The sequence below is a fragment of the Mus caroli genome, chromosome 3, assembly GCF_900094665.2.
Source record: "Mus caroli chromosome 3, CAROLI_EIJ_v1.1, whole genome shotgun sequence".
NCBI lineage: Eukaryota > Metazoa > Chordata > Mammalia > Rodentia > Muridae > Mus > Mus caroli.
The window spans coordinates 148,052,636-148,076,558 of record NC_034572.1 but is presented as its reverse complement, the minus strand read 5'-3'; the positions used below and the strand labels follow the sequence as shown (position 1 = coordinate 148,076,558).

The following is a 23,923-nucleotide window of genomic DNA, read 5'->3' as shown; positions in this document are numbered from 1 at the left end:
GTCCCTGGTGGAGGGAGTGCAGGTGAGCCAGGTGAGGCTGAGAGCACAGGAGAGCTAAATAGCTAACCCTGCCTCTTCACTAGCTGGATCAGCTGGGAGAGCTGACCCTGCACCTACCCTGGTCAACACAGCTGGCCTTAATAGTGAAGGCAAGGGTGTGAGAGCAGAGTAAACAGCAGAGCTGCTCCTGTCCCTCATAGGCTGTAGCACTTGAGAAGGAGGACCCTGTGCCTTGAATGGGCAGTACAGTAGAGCTGGCTCTGAAGGCATGGGTGTGTCAATGTGCGTGAGAGCAGGAAAGCTGACCCTGCCTCTGGTCAATGAGGCATTGCGATTCCTAGCCAGAGCAGTGCTACAGAGCTGTGCCTGGTGTTATGTTTAAGGGAGAGCTGGTCTGCTAACAGGCACAGTTACCATTTAAGTCTAGATCCACAGTTCTAATTTGGCCCACCCCCAAATTTCTATCATCTGAGAAAGGTTGACATGAATGAAAAGGCCAGTCCTGCTGATTCAAAGCTGCAGGATCTCAATGACACAAGGCAACAACAGGGAAGAGTCCCGGTGAGGATCCTATATCAAAGATGCCACAGAAGGCAGAGACCTCAAACCAGACCAATGACTCACTGCAATGATCATTTGCAAATGAAGATGTGTGGATACTGTGGGACACATTGAGACATACAACTTCCACAATGAGATGTTCTTATATGCTGTGTGTGTGTGTGTGTGTGTCTATTTGTGGAAGATTTGCAAGAGTGAATAACAGATATGAGGGTACAGGCAGATAAGCAGGACTGGGATGCATGATGTGAATGAAACTCACAAAGAATCAATAAAAAAAATACACTCCTTCCTCTACATGCCCTCTGGCAATGATCACTCCTCCCTCTACATGCCCTCTGGTAATGGTCACTCCTCCCTCTACATCCCCTCTAGCAATGGTCACTCCTCCCTCTACATGCCCTCTGGTAATGGTCACTCCTCCCCCCCCCTACATGCCCTCTGGTAATGGTCACTCCTCCCCCCCCCCACATGCCCTCTGGCAATGGTCACTTCACCCCCTACATGCCCTCTGCTAATGGTCACTCCTCCCCCTACATGCCCTCTGGCAATGGTCACTCCACCCCTTCCATGCCCTCTGGTAAAGGCAGCCCCTGGAGCCCTTACCCTTAGAGCCTGCAGAATTCAATCAGGTAGGAATTTGCAGGAGCTGCTGCTTTCCTAACACCGAGCTGGCAGTCTTAGCAGATCTGAGCTTTTGCATCTCATCCTGTCACTCTTGCTCAGTACATGGCTGGACATAAAGACATTCATTGCACTTCACAGGAAATGGATAATATCAAAAGCCAACAACATGGGAGCTAGAGTAGATAATTCTTTCACTCACTCCATGAGTAACTAGATAGAATCATTTCCCATGCCTGAATTCTTTGTTACATTATAAAAATTAAAATTCTTGGTTAACTGGCTTATTATTGTGGGAAAACAAAATGCAAGCCTAAGAGTGATGTATTGGTTCTTTAGCCAGATAACTTCTGTATTTACATAGACTAGATAGGCAAATGTAAATAGATGATAGACAAATGGGATAGATGGATAGATAATAGATGATTGATACATAAATATATACATACATCATAGACTCATAGATACATAGACAGGATAAATAGGAGATAGGTACATATAACAACATACAGGCAGTTGATAGGCAGACAGATAGATAGATAGTAGATAGATGGCATATCCATGGATGTAGAGATAGATGATGATGGTAATGATGATGATGATAATAGAGAGATATAGGTAGATAGCAAGGTAGGAATGTAGGTAGGTAAGTAGATAGATAGATAGAGATAGAGATAAAATATAAAGATAAATAATTTCAGATTTCTAAAAGTACTTTGATCTCACATAATAAAGAGCCCATTTTATGCCTTCATGATGAAATACTTTGCAATTTACCAAAAGATGAGTTTAGAATTCACTTTGTAGCACAATTAAAGGTAAGTAAGACCTATCTCTTTCATTAGGTTAGGGTAAACACTACTGGATTACTTTCTTTGTCACACACATAGACTCCTTTCCTCTGCACACTCATGCTCTACTCATTTAGAAACTCGTAACTCTTGAACGTAGGTGGATTCCAATAAGGTACATTGTTCCTAGCTTTCATATTACTCTATATTCATTATATAACAATGATATGCTCTGAAATACATATTTATACACTACTCAGTAAACATCTCCACAGATGCATACACAATTTTCCTCGAGTGTATTCTGCCGCCTTTCCATGATCAGCTAGTTATAAAGAACACTGTCTATGGCAGCACTGTCCACTCATGGGCAGAGCTCAGGCCACTGCTTGACATATCTCATTCCACTGGATCCACACAGTTTAGGTCGCCTTCTTCTGCATCTGAAGCTCAGGGCTTGCTCCAGGTGTGCTGTCTTTGAGCACTTTTGTCGCTTCTACAGTTTTTTTTTCCTTTGATGATTCCAGGAAATCTGATTATTATACCTCCATCTTCCCTTCCCATTAGGTCCCTCCTCCCAGTAAGACCCACACTATTCACAACTTTATGTTCTCTTGCTTTACTTTGCATTGCACTGGTTCCAACAGAGTCATCTGTGTGACTATGAAGTTAAGATTTTCCCACAGAGCCTGTGGTGTGTTAGTGAACCCAAGAACTCTCTATCTCTATTGACTGCAATAGTAGTCAATAGGGAGGGGAGACCCTATTAATCTTACCCTGATACATTATTGACTGCAATATGCTTTTTTTCAACTACTGCCATTATTTCTTAAATTTTAATCTTCTCTGTTCAGTCAAAGCATTTCCCTCCATGCATCCTGTTGAATACAATTGAGGCTTGACCTTTTGTCTGTGTAGTTTTGGGGAAGGCATTCTATAGTGGCAATCACACCGCACACTGCCCTTTGATTCCTGACACCTGTAAGCTGGGGGTGGATTCTCAACCTGAAAAAAAAAACTCTTCACACTCATCTGCTTTGCAATACAATCTCAGCACACATTTTTCTATCCTATGGAAATGTTTTAAATGTTATTTTAAAAAATTACTTTTCCCTAAGGCAAGTGATAGTAAGTGCTGTGTGTCTGTTTTCTGCTCACCTTCCAAGATCAATTCTTTCTACCCTCACTAGTTCCAGTGCAGTCTACATACAAAATGAGAATATGCTTCAAGGGCCTCCTGTTACCTCAGGCTTTATTGATCTCCCTGTTGTTCTCAGAGTGTTTAGCTTCAACTATGACTTCTAAGCAAATGGCCCAGAATACTCTCTCCAAATTTCAGCTCTTCATTTCCAAGCATATATGATCTCTCCCAATCAAAATATAAAGCAAAAACAAAATGAGTCAGGGTCAAATTTGTATTTCCATCGAAGGATTACATATAGCCATTTTATTTTATGCCAGTCACTCAGCTTCAACATATTAGAAATCCGTTTCCTTAATTCTCTTCCTACATTCTAGTATTAAAAGACCATTAAATCGCTGTCCTATTGTGTGTGATATGTTGGCTGAAGAACCCTGAAAAATGAAACAGACTTGTATCACAGATCCTAATCCTCACAGTGCTGTTTTCTTCTCTAAAGGCAAAGCCGTTCCATGAGCAGATGCTGAGAATTGAATAGATCTTTTCAGAAAATTCTTCCCATCTATTAGAGTTGAGGAGCCTAACTTTCCAAGCTGTTCATCTTCTTATTTCCTTCCTTTTACCTTCCTTCCCTTTCCCCATCCTTTTTCCCTCTCCAGAAAAGAGTAGCTTTTCTTTAACAAACTTTGGTAATGGCATTGAGGTACAGAACACACAGTACGAGGGATGGTTATATCTGCTGCAGTACACGTGTGGTGCGTCTCACTCTATGAGGTACAGAACACACAGTACGAGGGATGGTTATATCTGCTGCAGTACACGTGTGGTGCGTCTCACTCTATAAGAAGCTTAAGCTCCTCATCTCTGCTGTCCCCTCCTGACTTTTCATTACCTTCTGGAAGTAACCTCAGCCATTCTGGCCATCCTCAAAGACATCACAAACACTGCCACCACAGTGCAGAACCTAAGTGATGTTTTACCTTAAGAATGCAGGTAAAGACACTAGGCTTAAATGCTACCTCACTATTTTTTTTTTAACAATTATTACAAAACAGTTACCAAATCCCAAAACTTATTCAACTAACATTGCAAAAACATGTTCATATAATATTTAAGAACTATAGGCAGCTACAACACAACCTTGCAGCTTGGCATTCAGCCTTCTCAGTAATGGTGGCCATATGCCCTCACAGCTTGGTCACTGTCCACATTAATTCCTTTTTTTCCTCAGATTCCCTCTATAAAAGTAGCCATGTAACACATAATTACTCTTGGTCAATGGCAGTTTGCTATGAAGGTCTCACTAAGTCATCAGCTCACTGTGTCCGACTGACAATCTGTATAAGAGAGTTTAGTGGTGTTTTGACAGTGATGGAGTCATTAGTCGTCCAACAAAATACACTTCACTGCTGCTGATATGGGCTCACACTCATGCATACCACATGCAGTGTATAGTTGTGTGGACTCACACTTATGTAGATCACATGCACTGTACAGTTGATGTAGAATGTATACCACATGCACCACTGTAGAGTTAATGTGGATCACACTCATGTATTCCACATTTGAAAACACTTCTCTGCAAAACCATGTTTAGACTTTATCCTGGGATTAATTAATTATATTTTCTAACAGCTGTAGTGTTCAGTCTTCCTTCCTACTCTTATCAGCTATAAACTCAAGTGCTATAATGAGTCCTTATCTTATAAATCTCTCTAATAATGTGTAACCTCAGGTTACAAGTTTTCCTAAGAACTTTTGATATTTCATGTCAAAAATGCTTGGTTATGCCAATATCACTAATTCAATTAAATTTCACATAATTATTTAGCATCCTACCAATAATAATATAAATTATATCTTATGCCATTTCAAAAATAATGAATATTTCCCATAAGAATCAACATATATCAAAATAAATATCTTTCAGCTAAAAATGTATTTAAACACTACTTGATCTTAAGATTGACATGTTTGTGTAAGAAGTATACAAGCTTTTATAAATTACCAGCTATAAAGTCATTGCTAATATTTTCACCAGTTAATATTTTATAAAAGATACAGAGCAAAATTATTAAACAGATTATATATTTAAGTATAGAATTGTGAGCCAAACTTTTATGTCTATGAACTGATTTTGAAGGAAGCACCATTGAGTGGGTTACCTTTATCAATGCCTGGTAAAGGTTAAAGAATAGACTGGGGCTGAACGTTTTAAATCTCTCTGGAAGACGCCAGTTCTGAATGATTTCTTCATCGGATATCACGTGATGGTCCAGAGCTTTTAGAGGCCAGATACTGTTGACAAGAACATGTCTGTAGCCTTTCTTCAGGCTCACTGGGCAGTCAAACATGGTCAGCCCTATGAGGCTTACACAGCCAGACAATACACAGATGTTCTTCAGTTTGGAAAATCCATTGTCATGAAGATAGAGGAGTTTTAGGTTCTTGAGTCCACTCCAAAATTTTTTATCTGGAAGAATCTTTATCTGAAACAGTATTTAAAATATGCATTGTTCATTAAAACTCCATAGAAAAAATGGTAAAACATTTAATATAATCTAAAATCCAGTGTTTTGTAAATTACGTGTGCCTAGTAAGTAACCAAAACCAGAATTTCCAAACCTCCAAAAGATGGCTGCAAACACATGATGGAAAGGGAATAAACTACAATTAGTAGTGTAATAGATGTACGGATGCACGCACACGTATGTGTAGATAGAGATCTTTTAGTGAAAAGTCCTTAGTACAATTCCAAATGAGGCTCTTCACATAAAGTTTAAGAACTCAGACTTATTATTCATATAGACTGTACACTTAAGATGTAAACTATGGGACTGGAGACATGGCTCTGTGATTGGGAATTCCTGCTACTCTTCCAGAAGACCCAGAACACACACTGGCCAATGTACAACTCCCAGTGACTACAGGGAATCCACCACACCTTCCGGCCCCCATGAACACCTGCACTCACATACACAGACACAGACACACAAACATACAGGTTAATAGAGACAAAATAAATCTGTAAAATAACGTTAGAAAAAGTGAAGCACAGTCTAGGAGAAGGCTCTGTGTCAGGAGTGCTCACTGCTGCTACAATACTTGGGCTCAGTTCCCAGAACCCAAGTGTGTGTGTGTGTGTGTGTGTGTGTGTGTGCACGCGCGAGCGGGAGGGGGGAGGGGGGAGGGCACAACCATATAACCTCAGCTACAGAGAATCCACTGGATAATTACACAAGTGACGTGGATACAGAGAGACTCTCTACATCCATAATTTAAGGTGAATCAAATCACAATATATGCACAAGTGCTTTTACATAATTTCATTTAAAACTTTCGGATTACATGTTATGTTTTTCTTCTATGCACCTTATATTGTATGTACTTTTAAGCATCTCTTTATATTTTCAGCAGACAGGAAGTGTGGTGGTTTGTAAGAGAGGCTTTTTGTTTTATTGTGTTTTATTGCTTTGGTCCAGTGTTTCTTCACTGTGATGCTCTATATATGCCCAACCCAGGGAGTGTCACTATTAGAAGGTATGGCCCTGTTGGAGTAGGTGTGGCCTTGTTGGATTAGGTGTGTCACTGTGGATGTGGGCTTTAAGACTGTCCTCCTAGCTGCCTGGAAGCCAATATTCTGCTAGCAGACTTCAAATGAAAATATAGAACTCTCAGCTCCTCCTGTACCATGCCTGGCCAGACCCTGCCATGCTCATTCCTTCATAATAATGGACTAAACCTTGTAACCCATAAGCCAGCCCCAATTAAATATTGTCCTTTTAAGAGTTGCCTTGGTCATAATGTCTGTTCAGAGCAGTAAAATCCTAAGACACTCACTATACTCCCTCTCCTTCCTTTCCTCCCTCTCCTCCATTTTGAAATGCTAATGTATATCCTGTGCCATCATGTGTTGTGATTTTTTTTTTTATTTTGATTTTACAGAAGGATTACAGTTGAGAAATTGCATGAGTCTCAGAAGAGACTTTCAACTTTGGACTGTTCAGCAGGATTGAGACTGTGATTGACTATGGGACTTTTATAGTTGGGTTAGTGATACAGTTACAAGCCAGTGGGGGACAGGGAGTTGAATGTGATGGGTTAACAGCAAATGCCTCTTATAGGCCCATAGGGAGTGGCACTATTACGAATTGTGGCCTTGTTGGAGTAGATTTGGCTTTGTTGAAGTAGGTATGCCACTAAGAAATGGGCGTTAAGGTTTCAGACGCTCAAGTCGTGCCTGGTGTGGCTCACTATCACTTCCTGTTGCCTGATGATCTGAATGTAGAATGCTCAGCTCCCTTCCCAGCACCATGCCTACCCTGCTTCCCGATATGATGATAACTGATTCAACCTCTGAACTGTAAGCCAGCTCCAATTAAAAGTTTTCCTTTATAAAACATGCTCATGGTCATAGTGTCTCTTCACAGCAAAAGAAATCCTCTTATACCTAGAAATAGAAAACTAATAAGGTAGAAAGAGAGTTTAGATTTACAGTGTAAGTTCATTGGCATACAGACAGTAGTTGATGCTTACCTGGTTTCCATGGAGATCAAGTTTGATGAGCTTTTTGCAGCTCTGCAGTGGCTGAATGTCAGTAAGGAAGTTGTTAGAGAAGATGCACACTCTCAGAGAGATGCAGGTCTGTAGGTTCTCCATGGACTTCAGATGAAGGCCATTATACTTCACAAATACAAAATCTTTCTGATCTTCTATTATATTTTCATTATAGTGACTCCATTCCTCATGGCTGGTAAGCTCTTTTGTGATTGTTCCATGAAACATCTAGGAAAGATGGAAATTTATATTTAAGGAGGTAGGGGAAACAGAACTGAAGCCCTGAGGGCCAGCAGAAAGAATGGGAACAGGAAACCTCAGGAGGTAGGAGGTGGCAGGACCCTTTAAAACATACCAGAGAGCAGGGAGGTCAAAGACTCTCAGGCCTTAAAGTGAGGAAGCTTAGATGAAATGCCGTACAGTGGGGAGAGGGAACTTGTAAAGCCCAACTCCAGTAGAAAGAAAGTGCATCAAGTAGAGAGATGGGGTTGTCATCCCACAGTCAAAAATTCTGACGCAGAATTGTTCCTGTCTGAAAGAACTGCAGGAACAAAAATAGAGAAGAGCCTGAGGAAGAGGAGGTTCAGTGACAGGCCCAAATTGGGATCCAGCTCCAGGCCTGAAGGCCTGACACTATTACTGATGCTATGGTGTGCTCACAAAAAGAGGCCTACCATGACTGCCCTCTGAAAGACTCAACAAGAAGCTGAAAAAGTCAGATGCAGATATTTGCACCCAATCAATGAATGGAAGCTGGTGACCCCTGTGGTTGAATTATGGAAAATCTGGAAAAAAGTTGAGGAGGAGGGCAACCCTGTAGGAAGACCAGCAGTCATAACTAACCTGGATCCTCAAGATCTCTCAGACACTGGACCACCAACCAGACAGCATACACCAGCTGAACTGAGGCCCCCAACACATATTCAGCAGATGACTGCTGAGTCTGGACTCAGTCAGAGAAGATGCACCTAACTCTGGAGAGATTTGAGGCCACAGGGAGTGGGGAGCTCTGGTGTGGTGGGAGCATCTTCTTGGAGATGTGGGGAGAGGTGTGGATGTGAAAACAGGAGTGGGATTTAAGAAAGAAAGAAAGAAAGAAAGAAAGAAAGAAAGAAAGAAAGAAAGAAAGAAAGAAAGAAAAGAAGGAAGAAAGGAAGGAAGGAAGAAAGAAATACAGACAGACTCTGAAGGCTGAAAAAGTGGCCCAGAAGTTCACATCACTTGCTCCTGTCCCAGAAGACCAGCACCAACATGGCAGCTCAAACTGCCTGTAACTCCAGCTCCAGGGCGTCTGATACCCTCTTTGTGATCTCTAAGCATAGCCACATGCACATGCCATATACACATGGTCAAAAACATACACAGATACACAAATTTTTAAGATATAAATATTTCAAATGATTGCTTTCAAGTTTTAAAAATCCACCTAAAAATAAAATATATTTTCTAAGATATGGTGATAATTTAAAAATGGGTAAAATAATTTAAATAAAAACAGTATTTAATTTTCTTAAAACTTCTATTCCACTATTTCTTAAATATCTAACACTGAAAAATACCACTGTCCTTGCCAATATATTAATCAGTAAAAGACAAAATATTACTTTCCACCCAACAGAGAACATACAATTTATAAAATAATCATTTCTAGATAAGACATCAAACAAGGGATAAAAAAAAAAGTACAGCTAAGTGTAGCATATACCTCATTGCTCCACTTAAAGTCAATGTTTAATGAAAAGTACTACAAAGAGCTCATAAGTTGATAAAAGTTCAATCTTTGTGGGGAAGGCCTGAAAAGCACAGTCACAGGAGGTACAGGCATAGTGAAGGCCCCCACACAGACTAAAGAAAGGCAGCCATCTTTAAAATCTGCCTTTAATGCTCTACTTGTCCAAAAACTAGTATTAAGGGTTATAAAAACTTTAGAGTTTGAATTTAAAACTTTTATATTCATGTTTATTATGTAATATTTTATGGTACCTTCTATATCCATGAATTTTCCCTCACTATGGGGTAATTGCAGACTTCATAGAAGGTAGTTAAACAATGTCTTTCGGAGAATTCATAAGCATAAATGCTCTCTCTACCTGTTAGAACAACCAGTTTCTATTTACAGCAGATAAACAAAATCTACACAATCCAGATGAAAATAAATGTGAAAATTCAAGGGGACAGATGCTTTAATGTCATGGCCTAACACTATAATCCTCAGACTGTAATGTCACCTAATGAAATATGGTCTCTGATCTATTGTACCAGGGTCACACAGAAAAAGGGACAGGGTCTTTTAATCAGGAAATGTATGGCTATTCTGACAGAGAGTAGCCCAAATTACAAATAAATTACCCTCCCAAATTTAAAGCCACAGACCTAGGACTGACACATCCCGTTCTGTAGACCCTGAAACGCAGGCTGCACCCACACTGTATCTCACTTACTTTAAGCACATGGCTATGGAATCCTCTCCTTGAGTTTTCCTGCCAATGACTTAGGTTTTTTTTCCATTTTCATGTAAAGTTTTGTTTACTTTCGATGATAAGGACTTACAAACAGGCAATTATGGCATGTTTCAGAATAGAAAATATGGCTCATTTGGAGTCAGTACCTGTTCCACAAGGCATTTTAGAGTAAGACTCATACAATAAATGTGTCATTTTACTATGATCGTGTGCTTAATTTTAAATATTTTCATACAATATACTTTGATCATTTCTTCCCTCTACCAACACACTTCCAGTACTCCACCAACTTTATCTTCCCTCAAAACAAACAAACAAACAAACAAAACAACAACAATCACCCAAACAAAGACACTGGTGTAGGAAAACCTGTCCCAGGTGACATTCATTCTCTAGGACACATCTCCTAATCTTCCTAAAAAGTCTCTCAGCCCCTCTATCTTGAGACCAAGCATTCAAATATATGCACCTATGGGAGACATCATCATCCAGGCCATCACACTGCTGGAAGGCACTATGCTTGCTTCCAGAGGAGAGACATTATCAAGATCACATATAGGTATAAACCCTGTGAGCTACAATAGTGGCCTTACTGCAAGGAGCGAACAAGTGTGATAATGGCCCAAATGTTACAGTAGTAACCAATTACTGTAAATCGGATTTAAGGTCCTCTCCATAACTTGAAACCCATACCTGACCCTGTTAAGAAAGCCAAGAACCTGAGACTATATAGGTCATGGGTACTAGGGTAAAACGTAATATTATTAGTCTGCTAAATAAATATAGCAATAAAATGACTCAGAATGATGTATTACTATACCCATAGAAGAGTGCTTCATCCAACCCTCATTAGACAAGCTTCCTCTTGCATTAGATGATAACTAATTCAGGGACCTAAACTTAGACATGTAGCTTGTGAGACACTTTGGAACACTCTGCCATAACTAGCATATCTTTATCTCATCTCTCCTGCAAAGGGTGTTTTCTGTTGTTTTAGGTCAACAGAAGAATTTAGAGGTATAGAATTTAGAGGTTTTTCTTATAATGATTCAACTTCAAAGTTCTCCATTATTAAATTAGTATTATGAAGTAATATGTATTTGTTATAGTGAAGAGCCCAGCAGAGATCTACAGGTTACTACTTCTCACAACAAGGCCCACACTTGTCATTGCTATTATGTGGTCTTCACTCACTATGGATAAACATCAAGGACCCTACTTTTGGATCATATCTGTGCTTTATCTTGTCATGGACGGCTTGTCTTTAAAAACACTATTTTGTGTTTCCATCAGCAACAAGCTGAAAAATTATTCCTTTACATTCTTACTAGTATTTGGTGTATTGGTATTTTAAATCATGGCCTGTCTGGTAGCTATATAGGGGTACCTAAATTTTTGAATTTAAAATTCCTACATATATCTGATGCTGTGTTTTGGTTTTGCCATCTGAGTATGTCCTCCAATGAGGTACTTCCTTCTTTAGCTTTTTTGACCATTTTTTTGGTTGGCTGTTTGCTTACTGTTGAGTTTGAGTGCCTTGTATTATTTTGGATACCAGTGTTTTACTAACTATGTTTTGCAATGCTTTCTCCAAGGCAGTCACATTACTGGTTATCTTCTTAATTCTCCTTTTTAATCCAACACACAAAATCATATTTTTACAAACATGTTTTATAAAACCAACATCCATCCTTATACAGCATCAAGATTCCATCTCTAATTAAAAGTGACATGCTTCACTGCATCATGTATAAATAATATATATAGAGAGATAGATAGGTAGGTAGATAGATAGATGTGTAGTTTTATATAGCCACATCACTGTACATGAAGCTTTCATCTGAAATTATTCATCATTCTGATTATTCCATCTCATTTACTTTAACTTTTAAACAATATAGATATTCAAAGAGCTTTATCTCTCTTCTTTTGTTAAAGTTCATTGGGTTTATTGTATGCTGCCAATATCCTCATGAGTGGGGCCATCTACTAAAGCATGGTTGACTTACCAGAGAGGCCACAGCCTTAAAGAAAATTGACTCAGCCTTTCCAAGCAGCTATGAATGGTCCATAGTCCCTCAGGTAGAAACAGGACTTATATAAGCTTTAACGACTGACCTAGTAAAATCCACTTACTGGTATACTAGTGAAAAGAATTTCATGAGGGGTAACCAACAACTTTCTGATTTGAATTTAAGAATTTAAGTCACCCTCCATAAATAGAGCCCATATCTAGCACCGCTATTAGAATCACAAATGTGTGGCCAGACAGGTCATGAAGCTCTACTGTAGAACCTACTACTACTACTAATCTGCCGAACAGACATAGCATATTAAACTAGCTCCCGCTTATCTATAGCTACACCCATAGTTTAGTGCATCTCTCAACCCTCATCAAAAAGGTTTCTTTCATTTTTTTTTGTTGTTGTTGTTGTTTTGTTTTTGTTTTTGTTTTTTTTGCAATATATGGCAACTAACACAGAGACTAATAACTGGTCAATGTGTAGAGAGTACACTAAGCAATGCTCAATTTCTGAAAAGTATATATATATATATATATATATATATATATATATATACACACACACACACACACACACACAGTGTAGGGATCACTGTCGAAGGGAGGGAGAAAGAGGGTAAGTGCCGGAGGAGGTGGAAACTGTTTTCTGGACACAGCAGGGCAGCTGCACTCATGAACTCACAGCAGCTATAACAGCACTCAAGGCCTGCCTAGCTCAAGACAGCACATTTCAGCATGCAATGGAAAGGTGGGCGTAAAGTACTATACGAGAAATTTAAATTTGGTTAATTTGTTTTCCACTTACGAATGTGTGGTACTCAAATATGTAGGCGTTTTTGACCTTTATTATTCCCTTTGGACCTCAACCTCCTTCTGTAGTTGAAAATAAATTCTCTCTCCATTCTGACAACTCACAAAATTGTCTAGCCAGCCCTGTCTTGATCTCCAGAACCACATACATGATGCACAGACACACAACAATTTCTACTATATTTGCACTTGTTTATTCTACATATCCAATATTATTACAGGTCTCCTCTTATGACTTCACTATGCTTCCCCATACATACCTTTCCTCAGCTCATTTAAATGTCATGTCATCCACTTTCAGCATCTTTTGGTAATTTCTCTCACAATCCACACTTATTTATTGGACAGGTGTTGTTGGTTAAGTGTTTCTATAATCTAAGCAATTTCTCCCCATCTTCCATTATTGCCTTTTAAATTTCCACCAAGTCTTTCCTGTTTGTGTTGCTTTAATAGACTCCAAATAAAGCTCTCTACTTATATTCTTGCCATACCCACCAACATACAGAATTAAATGCCGAGGTCAAGGCTTTAAGTGAAAAACTAAGCTTACTCAGAAACTTAAAAGTTCATAGGGAGCTGCTATGCAGAATTCTGAATTAGATTTTAATGAAGAGAAGCTTCTCAAGTCAAATTGTAGTGGTAAGATTTCTGGGTTTCAGACTGAAATGGCTTCCTCGAATATCGTTCCTCTCAATGTACTATGTGAAAGATTAAAGAGATTAACCTGTAGTACTGGATATAAACTTATGCACTCTACAAGAGAAACACATATAACCACTCTATGAAAGTGTATTAAGACTGACTCTTTCCAATATCTGGCACCTTTGGTTGAATCTCCTTGAAGCAAGTGAACAAACTGAGTGTGCAGTGCTGGCTAAAGGCTCTAGTTCAGTACTGGGCCTGGGAAGTTGGACAAGGGAAGGGTGCAGAGTGGTCTGGCCCACCAGAAAGCATCCCACAGAGCGGAGCCTCTCTCTGGTTCAGGGGCCTGGCCTCCCTGGGAGGCTTCTAACAGGAATAGGAGCTCGGTGCGGGCAGGTCACCTCAGCATCTGGGTGGTGGATCCACTAATGGTGGGCGGGTTGGTCTTCTCGGTCGCACCGCGGGCTGTCAAACGCGGTAAAGCAGGAACCCAGATCCCCGCACAGCCGGACCCCGCTAGGTGCCCGCCCATCTGCCCCACAGATCGTTGCCCGGGAAACGCCGCTTGCGCATGCTCACGCCATCCTAGCTTTCCAAGTCTCAGGTAGCTTCCAGGGCCGCGGTGACGTGGCGAGCACCACCGAGGCGGGGCGGGGCGGGGCGGGGCGGGACGGGGCGGGGTTTCGGAGTGCGCGTGCGTGCTAAGTGTGCTCCCGGAAGTCGGCCATGGCGTCTCTCCGCGAAGCCACCCTGCGGAAACTGCGCAGATTTTCTGAGCTGAGAGGTACCAAGGCGGAACTCAGTTCTCTGCCCCCCTGCACGGAGAGCGCCTTCCCAAGGACCCCGCGCAGCTTCCTGTCCGCTACCCCTTCCTGTCCTCTCCATCCTGGCCAGGCCAGCCAGACTTTTCCCTTCTCCTCCTCTCTGTGCAAACCTAAACTTAGATGTCAGGAAGGAGTAGTAAGAGAATTACCAACGGGAAGTAACACTGGCTTAACTCAGTGGTAGAAGTCCTTTTGCTTAGAGTCTGCAGTCGTCGTTACCTTGTTTCTTTTCTTTTCCCAAGCCCCCTGCTTAACTCCACTTTATTCCAATGTAAACCCCAATACGGAGGAAATCATGACCTTAAATTTGCTAATGTAAGTTTGGGGTACAGCTGTCTGGTAAAATTGATATTTATGAGTGTCTAAAATGTACGGAGTTATATTTGGATACCAGAATGATTGGAACTATTAAATCCTAGCTAACATCTCTGTCTCTCTCCTCTCCTTCCCTTTCCCCTTTCCCCTCCTTTCCTACCTATTCTCCCTTCTTATCTCAGTCCCTCCCTCCCTCCCTCTTTCTCTTTCCCCTCCCTCTCATTCTCTCTCAACTTGTTAAAAACCTTATTAATATTTTTGTTGATTAGAGGGTTCCACTGATTCCTGAAAGTGCAATTTGTCATTTAATGAGTTCATTGAGAAGTTTAGTCCTGGGGTTTGTGTTGTATTCTGATTGCTTATATAAAGTGTAGTTTGATCATCGTAAGTTAATAAAAAATATTAGAAGCTAGGACTGGTGTTGCAAGTCTGTACTGCCATCTACTTGAGAGGCTAAGGCAGTAGGAACGAGGTTCAAGACCTACCTGGATTGCACAGACAAATAGACTGTGATAATACATAGATAGATAGATAGATAGATAATAGGTAGATCGATCGGTCGTTTGGTAGATAGATAGAAAATAAATATGAGTTCAGAGCCAATCTGTCAAGTAGTGGAAGGGTCCATGATTCACTGAAGAATGAGTCACCAAAGAATGATGCCCCAGATTCAAACAGTATGTAAACACAAAAAGTATTCTGCAGAAGTCCAGCCTTCTGGGTCTCCCATTACCAAGATAGAGAGACCCTGAAGTGAACTCGAAGGCCCAATTTCAAGCACATTAGAGGAGTTCTGGGGTAGGTAGGCTTTGCCTTCCTCTATCTCTAGTCAAGTGCAGTAGTGAGAAAGGGGGAAGTATAGAATAGAACTTCAATCTGTAACTGAATGTGAACAATGACTTGCAATAGCTTTGAACCAGCCTGTCTCAACCCTCTCAAACGTAAGATACTAAATTAATTAGATAGATAAATGAAGGATTATGAGCATAGCTCAGTGATAGAGCTGGCATGCATAGGACTCTGTGGTTATTTCCCAGTACCACAAAAGAAAAGGAAAGAAAAAAATGATAAGCAACAATAACAAAAGACCACATTCCTAAACAAAAACATGGAAGGAGTGGATCCTTGAGTTGAAATTTCTCAGCCAGCGACATTAAGGGCCCTGATTCACAAAACTTGCTTTTAGAGGGTAATGTTTGCTTGTTTGTTTTGTTGGTTGGTTGGTTGGTTGGTTGATTGGCTGGTTGTATCCCCTTCTTAGTTTGGAAGATGGTAATGATTATCCTTTGTTAGCCCCTGTTTTGAAATAGGCAAACTTGTAAGTGAGATGACTGATAATATTAAAAGGTTTCTTGCTATTTTTCCAATAGGCAAACCCGTGGCAGCTGGAGAATTCTGGGATGTGGTTGCAATAACAGCAGCTGATGAAAAGCAGGAGCTTGCTTACAAGCAACAGTTGTCAGAGAAGCTGAAGAAAAAGGAATTGCCTCTTGGAGTTCAATACCATGTTTTTCCGGATCCTGCTGGGACCAAAATTGGTACACATTTCATGGGGGTGTTTATAAAGGATTCTGAGAAAAATAATAATTGAAAGATAATTTTTCTTTGTTTATAGTTTATAAACTGTTTATCTCTATACATGGCCTTTAAAAACTTTAAGATCTGAAACTTAACTTTTAAAATGATAAAAGTCCAAATAAAGGTTCTGAGCCCCTGTGACTTACAGAGAAACTTGTCCAGAACATTATTTTAAAGATTTTTTTTTTTTTGCCTCAGTACAATTTATACTGGAATTTGCTGGAAGTTCTCTTAAGATCTTTCCCAACTGAGCAACTGAGTCATTTCATGAAGTAGTTTGATGGAGACAACAAATCAGGAAGCTGATGTATATACTTGGCCTCTGAGGACCAAGTTATGGGAAACAGACAAACAAGGACCACTTACTTACAGTGTCGTAGAATATTTACTTAAACCCTGGAGAATTCAACTTTGTCATCATTGCAAATATGTCAATTACATGTCACCTTTGAGTCCTTAAGGAGAGAACTGCAAAGGATTTCTTCTACTTTTGTATTGTTATTCATTAAAAGAAGGCCAACATTCATCTCTCATTTACTTATTTACTTCCTGTGTTTAGACTGTAAATAGGAAGATTTTATAAAAATGTATCACTAAACCTGTGGCTCATGTGATAAGTAAAGCTGAAGCCTCTTCGTGCCAGGACAAGATACGTGTGCACAGCCCTGGCGTTCCTCTCAGTTTCCACTCCCGGTTTACTCCTCACAGGAAGAAGGTTAGCACCTGTATGATGTCTCTTCTATAGAGGAGAATTAGGTATACAGGATGTTAGCAGTGTTTAAAATATTTTGTACAACCAGGTTCTTACAATAAAAAAAAAAAAAACAAAAAAACCAAAACCCTCCAACTACTGTGTTAACAGGGTTGTGTCATGTGGAAGAAGCCATTGGACAAGTTGTATGTTGGCAAGTGCATATCAATTTACAGTCTCCAGTCTCAGGTCCTGTACCTTATCACTTCTATCATGACATTGAGACATTGTGAGCTTTACTCTCTGTGTTTCCTGATTAGCTGTTTGTTTGCTTAGTTACTGTAACTGATCACTTCTTCTGACAGTAACGTCAATCTGTCTACCTCCTATTGACACGTCTTAATTCACGTCTTCAAAATTGTAACATTACTTATATAAAAATATTCGTAGTTTTATCTGAAACAATATGCTTTTGAATTGTTTTTAAGGAAATGGAGGATCAACACTTTCTTCCCTTCAGTGTTTGGAGAGCCTCTGTGGAGATAAATGGAATTCTTTGAAGGTCCTGTTAATCCACTCTGGTAACTTAATGTCTACTTATTCACATTTGCCCTTGAGCTTTCTACCTTTGACACCATAGAGACTTTGTCCCCCTTGCAAATGATCTCTCTTATATTGTATTTTGTCTTAAAATTCATTGATGGTATTTTACTTGAGAAATAAATACTCATTTTTTTCTTTTGTTATGTGCAGTTTGTAAATAATAGGATTTTCACAAAATTTATTGTTAACATAGATTATTACATCATCAACTTCTATGAATGTTTTATTTCACTTTTGTTTTGCCAATAGAAAATTATTTTTGATAAAATTCATGAAAATGTGACCATTTCTCAGGAACCTTGAGGGGATTTTTGTTGTTGAGGAAAATGGATGATGATGTTGACCCTTTTGTCAAAACTTCTGCCTTGCAGTTACTTCTGCCTTGCAGTTTTGTCTGATTTTTAAGAGCAAAAAAGCTACAATGATTAACAGTTTTAAAAACAAAAGAAAAGGTGACAAAATATGTAAAAGCAAATAGAACATTTCAAATGAGAAAAGTCAGAAAGACAGTGTTAGAAGTTTAAATTAATATATATAATTATATGAACATTTTGGTTTCATAGAAACTTCTGTTGTTTATATTCCAGTGAGCTGAAAATTTTACCAAGGCTTAGCATTAGCCTTGGGACATATAATTGAGAATGGTCATATTTGTAGCTTTAAAGATGCTTTCTAATTCTGTGTTGCATACACAGTAATATGACTCTTTGTACAGATGACATGAACAAAATACATCTAAGTCCTGCTTTCAAGAAAAATTAACAATATAGAACAATTCATTGTCTTATAGAGTAAAAGTTTTTATTATGAGTTTAATAAAACTAATTAGACTTAGAAAATAACTAGCAATACATATAGTGAGCCCTCTGGATCCTGGCATTCCATCCACCTCTGGAGATTCAGGCAACCGTGGACAGAAAGTATTTGAGAGGAAATAAAAATGTCTCTATACTAAATATGTACCTTTTAAAAAAAAATTCCTGGAATATCTCTACATAACTACTGTTTATATAAACATGATATTGTATTAGATGGCATAAATATATTTTCCAGTAAAGCATTGTGGGCTACATGCAAATACCATGCCATTTCAGGGCAGGGAAGTCAGTTCCCTCAGATTTTGGTGTCTACCTGGAGTTGTGTCTCCATGGATGTGAGGAATAGCTGAAGATAATTCTTTTAGTGAAAACTAATATTTTCTGGTCTTTAGAAAAAAGAAACAATGAAAATTATTTTCTCTCAGATCTTGAAAAATATATTTTGTACAAAAGTACTTTAAATGTGTTACTGATTTCATGATGCCCCAGAGGACTTTAGTAAATCCCCAGGTGGAGCTGAAAGATGCCGCTATCAGCATGAAGCATGCTACAGCAGACTTTATCCCAATACACAAGTCTGCATTGCACTATACACCTTTCTCTACACTAAAAGGATTTAAGACAGGTAATGTGTTTGATAGAACATGTTTCAGGAATCAGGACATTATGGGGTTCATTTTGGAAGGGAAAAGCCAATTTAAATGAAAAAGTGGTATAATTTTTAAAAAATATACTGAAGTAAATTTGACTTTACTTTCTCTAAGTATATTTTGTAAGTTGAAGACAATACCTCATGAAATGGATGTATAACAGAGAGGTACATTTTGAAACTGTTAAACCGTTCTAGTCTTTTACACCATTTTCTATGAAGTACATTTCTAATACATAAGTTTAACCATGCTTGGAATGCCTTGTCAGAAATGTACATGAAAAATCAAGTTTTAGATATGGTCATTTTGTTGGTTATACAATTGTTTCTGAACACTGGCTAGCCAGGCTCTGTGTCTTCAAATCATTTCCTGACCTAGAGTCTTTAAAATTGCATTGCAACTTAAGATTGCTATAAGAGAAACACTTTTTGATTTTTTTAAGTCTAGATTTAATAATTCTACTCTGAATTTTGATTAAATACTTAGTATTAAATATCTTCAGATATTATACCTGGTGCTACCAGATTTTGAAAATCTCCTAAAGAACATATTTCTAAATACTTTGCAACTTTTACAGGTGGCTACAGTCAACGCCTTCCCAATGCAAGTGCTTTAGGAAAGATCTTCACAGCCTTACCACTTGGTGAACCCATTTACCAGATGTTGGAGTTAAAACTAGCCATGTACGTGGATTTCCCCTCAAACATGAGGCCTGGAGTCTTGGTCACCTGTGCAGATGATATCGAACTCTACAGTGTTGGGGGCTGTGAGTACATTGCCTTTGACCAGCCTGGCTTTACTGCCTTAGCCCATCCGTCTAGTCTCGCTGTAGGCACTACTCATGGAGTATTTGTCTTGCACTCTGACAGTTCCTTACAACATCGTGACCTTGAGTACAGGCAATGCTACCGTTTCCTCCACAAGCCCACCATTGAAAACATGCACCGCTTTAATGCTGTGCATAGACAAGGAAGCTTTGGTCAACAGGACTTGTCTGGAGGTGACACTGCCTCTCTTCCATTGCACAATGAGTATGTCTACACAGATAGCCTGTTTTACATGGATCACAAATCAGCCAAAACGTTACTTGATTTCTATAAAAGTGAAGGCCCACTGAACTGTGAAATAGATGCCTATGGAGACTTTCTTCAGGCACTGGGGCCTGGAGCAACTGCAGAGTACACCAGGAACACATCTCATGTCACTAAAGAAGAGTCCCAGTTGTTGGACATGAGGCAGAAAATATTCCACCTCCTCAAGGGAACACCACTGAATGTTGTTGTTCTTAATAACTCCAGATTTTATCACATTGGAACACTGCAAGAGTATCTGCTTCATTTCACCTCTGATAGTGCATTAAAGTCAGAGCTGGGCTTACAGTCCATAGCTTTCAGTGTCTCTCCAAGTGTTCCTCAGTGCTCCAGTGGAACAGCCTGTGTCATTCACAGTATAGTGGATTCAGGATGCTGCGTGGCCCCTGGCTCAGTGGTAGAGTATTCTAGATTGGGGCCTGAGGTGTCCATCGGGGAAAACTGCATTATCAGCAGTTCTGTCATAGCAAAAACTGTTGTGCCAGCATATTCTTTTTTGTGTTCTTTAAGTGTGAAGATAAATGGACACTTACAATATTCTACTATGGTGTTTGGCATGCAAGACAACTTGAAGAACAGTGTTAAAACACTGGAAGACATAAAGGCACTTCAGTTCTTTGGAGTCTGTTTTCTGTCTTGTTTAGACATTTGGAATCTTAAAGCTACAGAGAAACTATTCTCTGGAAATAAGATGAATCTGAGCCTGTGGACTGCACGCATTTTCCCTGTCTGTTCGTCTCTGAGTGAGTCGGTTACAGCATCCCTTGGGATGTTAAGCGCTGTAAGGAACCATTCACCATTCAACCTAAGTGACTTTAACCTTCTGTCCATCCAGGAAATGCTTGTCTACAAAGATGTACAAGACATGCTAGCTTATAGGGAACACATTTTCCTAGAAATTAGTTCAAATAAAAATCAATCTGATTTAGAGAAATCTTGAATATATTTTGCCCATGAACAAAATTGCAAATACACACATTTCCTATAGACCTCTGACATTTTTGTTTGTTTTAATAAAGTAATATAATAAAAATTATGTTAATATAACTGTTGTAGCTTGGTAATGAGAATGGTACAACTGACCACTTCTGCTAGAAGTATGTTCCAGGACAAAAGTCAGGAAAGATATGCTGTTTTAGATGTTTACACCATCTTAAAATTTTGCTCTTTGGTAAAGATCCATTTATGGGACACTGTTTCATTCACAAAATAAATACTTCTGTTTTATAGGATGATTTTCTAAACATGCCTTTAAAGCTTTTCTATCTTCTTTTGAAATCTGGACCAATAAAGTTCTAGGTGATATTGAGGATTGTATTACTCAAATTCTCATAGTGAGACAACACGTAACAAAATATTGTTATAAATCCTTAGAAGAAATGTCATTATTTGAGATTTTCTTTCAGGACTTTGTTCTAGTTTTATTTTATGTACATAAATGTGTTACCTGCATGTATGCATGTGCACCACATGCTTGTGGCATCCATAAAGGCTAGAACAGCTGTTCTCAACATGTGGGTTGTGACCTTTTGTGGGCTCAAACAAACCTTTGAGGGATAACCTAAGTCCATTGGAAAACAAAATATTTACATTATGATTCATAACAGTAGGAAAATTAGAGTTAAGTAGCAACAAAAATAATTTTATATTTGGGGTCACTACAGCACGAGTGTATTTAAAGGATGGTAGCATCAGGAAGGTTAAAAACCTCCGGTCTAGAAGAAGGCATTGGGTCTCTTGGAACTAGAGTTACAGATGGTTAGAACCTCCATGTTGCTTCTGTAAGTCAACCTCCTTAGTCCTATGAAAGTGCTATATAATGATGTTTGTGCCTCACTGGTCTTGCCAAAATGATATAAAAGTATGTATGTATGATTTTGTTTTTATACACTAGAACATGTGTTGCCATATCTTATAAACTATGTCTACTGGTGTATTACAGTGGTAGATATGTACACACAGAACTCAGTTGTCTGCTCAGGAGGTGGTAGGCATAGTTGAGAGCCAGTGCTCACTCGCTATGGACCTTACTTAATCTTCTCCTAGTTAATCCTTCTCCAAATCTCTTAACTTGACAGTGGACATTTACCTTGCATCATTGGTGGTAGTGATGCTGTGAACAAACAATTGGCCCAAAGAGAGGAAATTCCAATAGGCAATCTGAAGAACTCCTCAGATCGTAAACGACTGCAAGGAAGTGAAATGGGTGGGATTCCTGGTTATGCCTACCTATTCTGAAATAAACACATTAGTGGAATGTCCTCAGGTTGAACTGTAATAGAGGTACATCATATCATACTTGTGTTTAAAATACCTAAAGTACATTGTAATATCTGCTGTGGCAACTTCTATGTAAGTTTTCATAAAAATATATGATAAACAAGATATCTGTCAAAACTCCTTTATATTATTTATATAAGAATATTTGTCTTTTTGAGGTACTAGACAATAAGGCAAAGTATGTATGATACTATTTGACAATTATTGGTTAAGTTACTGATATTTCAATGGATGTTAAATGTTATTAAATACTCAAGACTAATTTAAAGTCCTATCAACGGTGAGAATTATGATTTCATGTTCCAAGAAAAAAAATATCATTAATAAAGAATACCATCACTTCCCTGTATAGTTGAAATTTTTGTGTTTTTTATAGATCTCTTATAGTTGCATTTAGACAAAAAGTTTTATTGCTCTGTGCATATATACCTAAAGGAACAAATAACATACAATGTACAGATATAATCAAGACATTTCAATATTTTAGAGCCAAGCTCTTACTTTCCTGAAATACTCAGAAATCAACTTATATTTATTGGTGACTTCACAAGTATTGACAAGGCTGCACTGTACGTTTTTTTATTCTTGAGAATTCCATACATGTATACAATGAATATAATCCTACCCATCCATCATCCCCCCAACTTTCCCATATACCCTCAACGTGTGTCCCTCACAGTTTCATGTCTTTTTGTTTTAATAATTTACTAAGTCCAGTTACTGCTTATCCTGTATACATGGCTGAAGGGCCATCCACTGGAACACATCTGTCAGTAGTCATATCCTCAAAAGAAGAATACTTCTCCTTCCTCTAGAAGCTCTTAATTCCAGTTAACTTCCTGAAAAGAAGTGGGTCCTAGATATTGTCTATTTTCTCTGAGAGATTTTGCCTATCTTGATCTTGTGCAAGAAATCCCAAGTGCTGTGAGCACATGAAAGTGACAGCCATGTCATGATTAAAAGACCACATTTCTCTCCCATCGTTATGCTCTTATATTTCCACAGCCTCTTCTTGAATGCTTCTCAGCCTTGGTGGGAAGGAGTTGATATAAATGTCCAGTTTAGGCATGAGTACTTGTCCTTTTGTTCTCAGCACCTTGAACAGGTACGCATCTCCTTCCTGCTTATCAGTATGACAGCAAAACAGTATTACATTCTGGTTTTCCTCCCAATGGTTTATATACATGAAAATTTCTGATTGCGTTATTCTATGTAATAAAAAGGCAAGTTACAACAGTCTGGTTGGAGAGCACCAGTTCTGCTCCTGGAAAAGTTATCTTTTATCTTCATGTGCAAAAAAGAAATAACCAAACTTAGTATGTGGCCAATTTGACAGTAGTTTGGCTGACCACCATTTTGAGCCATGGCAGAATTTAAGGAACGAAATAATAAAATCTGCAGATTCCACACTGCATTGATATTGCAAAATTAGAGGTGGAGGAGGAGGATACTTGTGAAGAAT

The 23,923-nt window shown here is 38.9% G+C and overlaps 2 protein-coding genes across 4 annotated transcripts in view; one reads left to right on the top strand and one right to left on the bottom strand.

The window, feature by feature from the left end:
• Positions 1–14,248, bottom strand: part of Lrriq3 (leucine rich repeats and IQ motif containing 3) — an 86,337-nt gene extending 72,089 nt beyond the window's left edge. The window contains exons 1-3 of the mRNA XM_021158005.1: positions 14,013–14,248; positions 7,654–7,902; positions 5,283–5,606 (exon numbers count right to left, since the gene is read on the bottom strand). Of these exons, the coding sequence (XP_021013664.1) occupies positions 5,283–5,606; positions 7,654–7,902 (573 nt within the window). The 5' untranslated portion in view covers positions 14,013–14,248. The remainder of the gene's footprint in view (positions 1–5,282; positions 5,607–7,653; positions 7,903–14,012) is intronic.
• Positions 14,249–14,321: 73 nt separating this feature from the next.
• Positions 14,322–22,810, top strand: Fpgt (fucose-1-phosphate guanylyltransferase). 3 transcript variants are annotated; one of them, XM_029475041.1, is made up of 5 exons: positions 14,332–14,395; positions 16,121–16,288; positions 16,972–17,043; positions 17,508–17,600; positions 19,668–22,810. In XM_029475041.1, the coding sequence occupies exons 1-5, from the start codon at positions 14,338–14,340 to the stop codon at positions 21,119–21,121; spliced, it is 1,845 nt and encodes a 614-aa protein (XP_029330901.1). In that variant the 5' UTR covers positions 14,332–14,337; the 3' UTR covers positions 21,122–22,810. The 3 variants fall into 3 exon arrangements, with proteins under 3 accessions (XP_021013360.1, XP_029330901.1, XP_029330902.1); XM_021157701.1 differs by lacking the exon at positions 16,972–17,043 and having other exon boundaries at positions 14,322–14,395; XM_029475042.1 differs by lacking the exons at positions 14,332–14,395; positions 16,121–16,288; positions 16,972–17,043 and having other exon boundaries at positions 17,507–17,581.
• Positions 22,811–23,923: the final 1,113 nt, after the last annotated feature.

Excerpts from the sequence above, each read along its gene's own strand:
- Fpgt (XM_029475041.1), top strand. The coding sequence starts at position 14,338 with ATGGCGTCTCTCCGCGAAGCCACCCTGCGGAAACTGCGCAGATTTTCT. Across the intron at positions 16,289-16,971 it reads TCCTGCTGGGACCAAAATTG|GACAAGATACGTGTGCACAG; the intron begins GTACACATTTCA and ends TCTTCGTGCCAG. Across the intron at positions 17,601-19,667 it reads GGTCCTGTTAATCCACTCTG|GTGGCTACAGTCAACGCCTT; the intron begins GTAACTTAATGT and ends CAACTTTTACAG.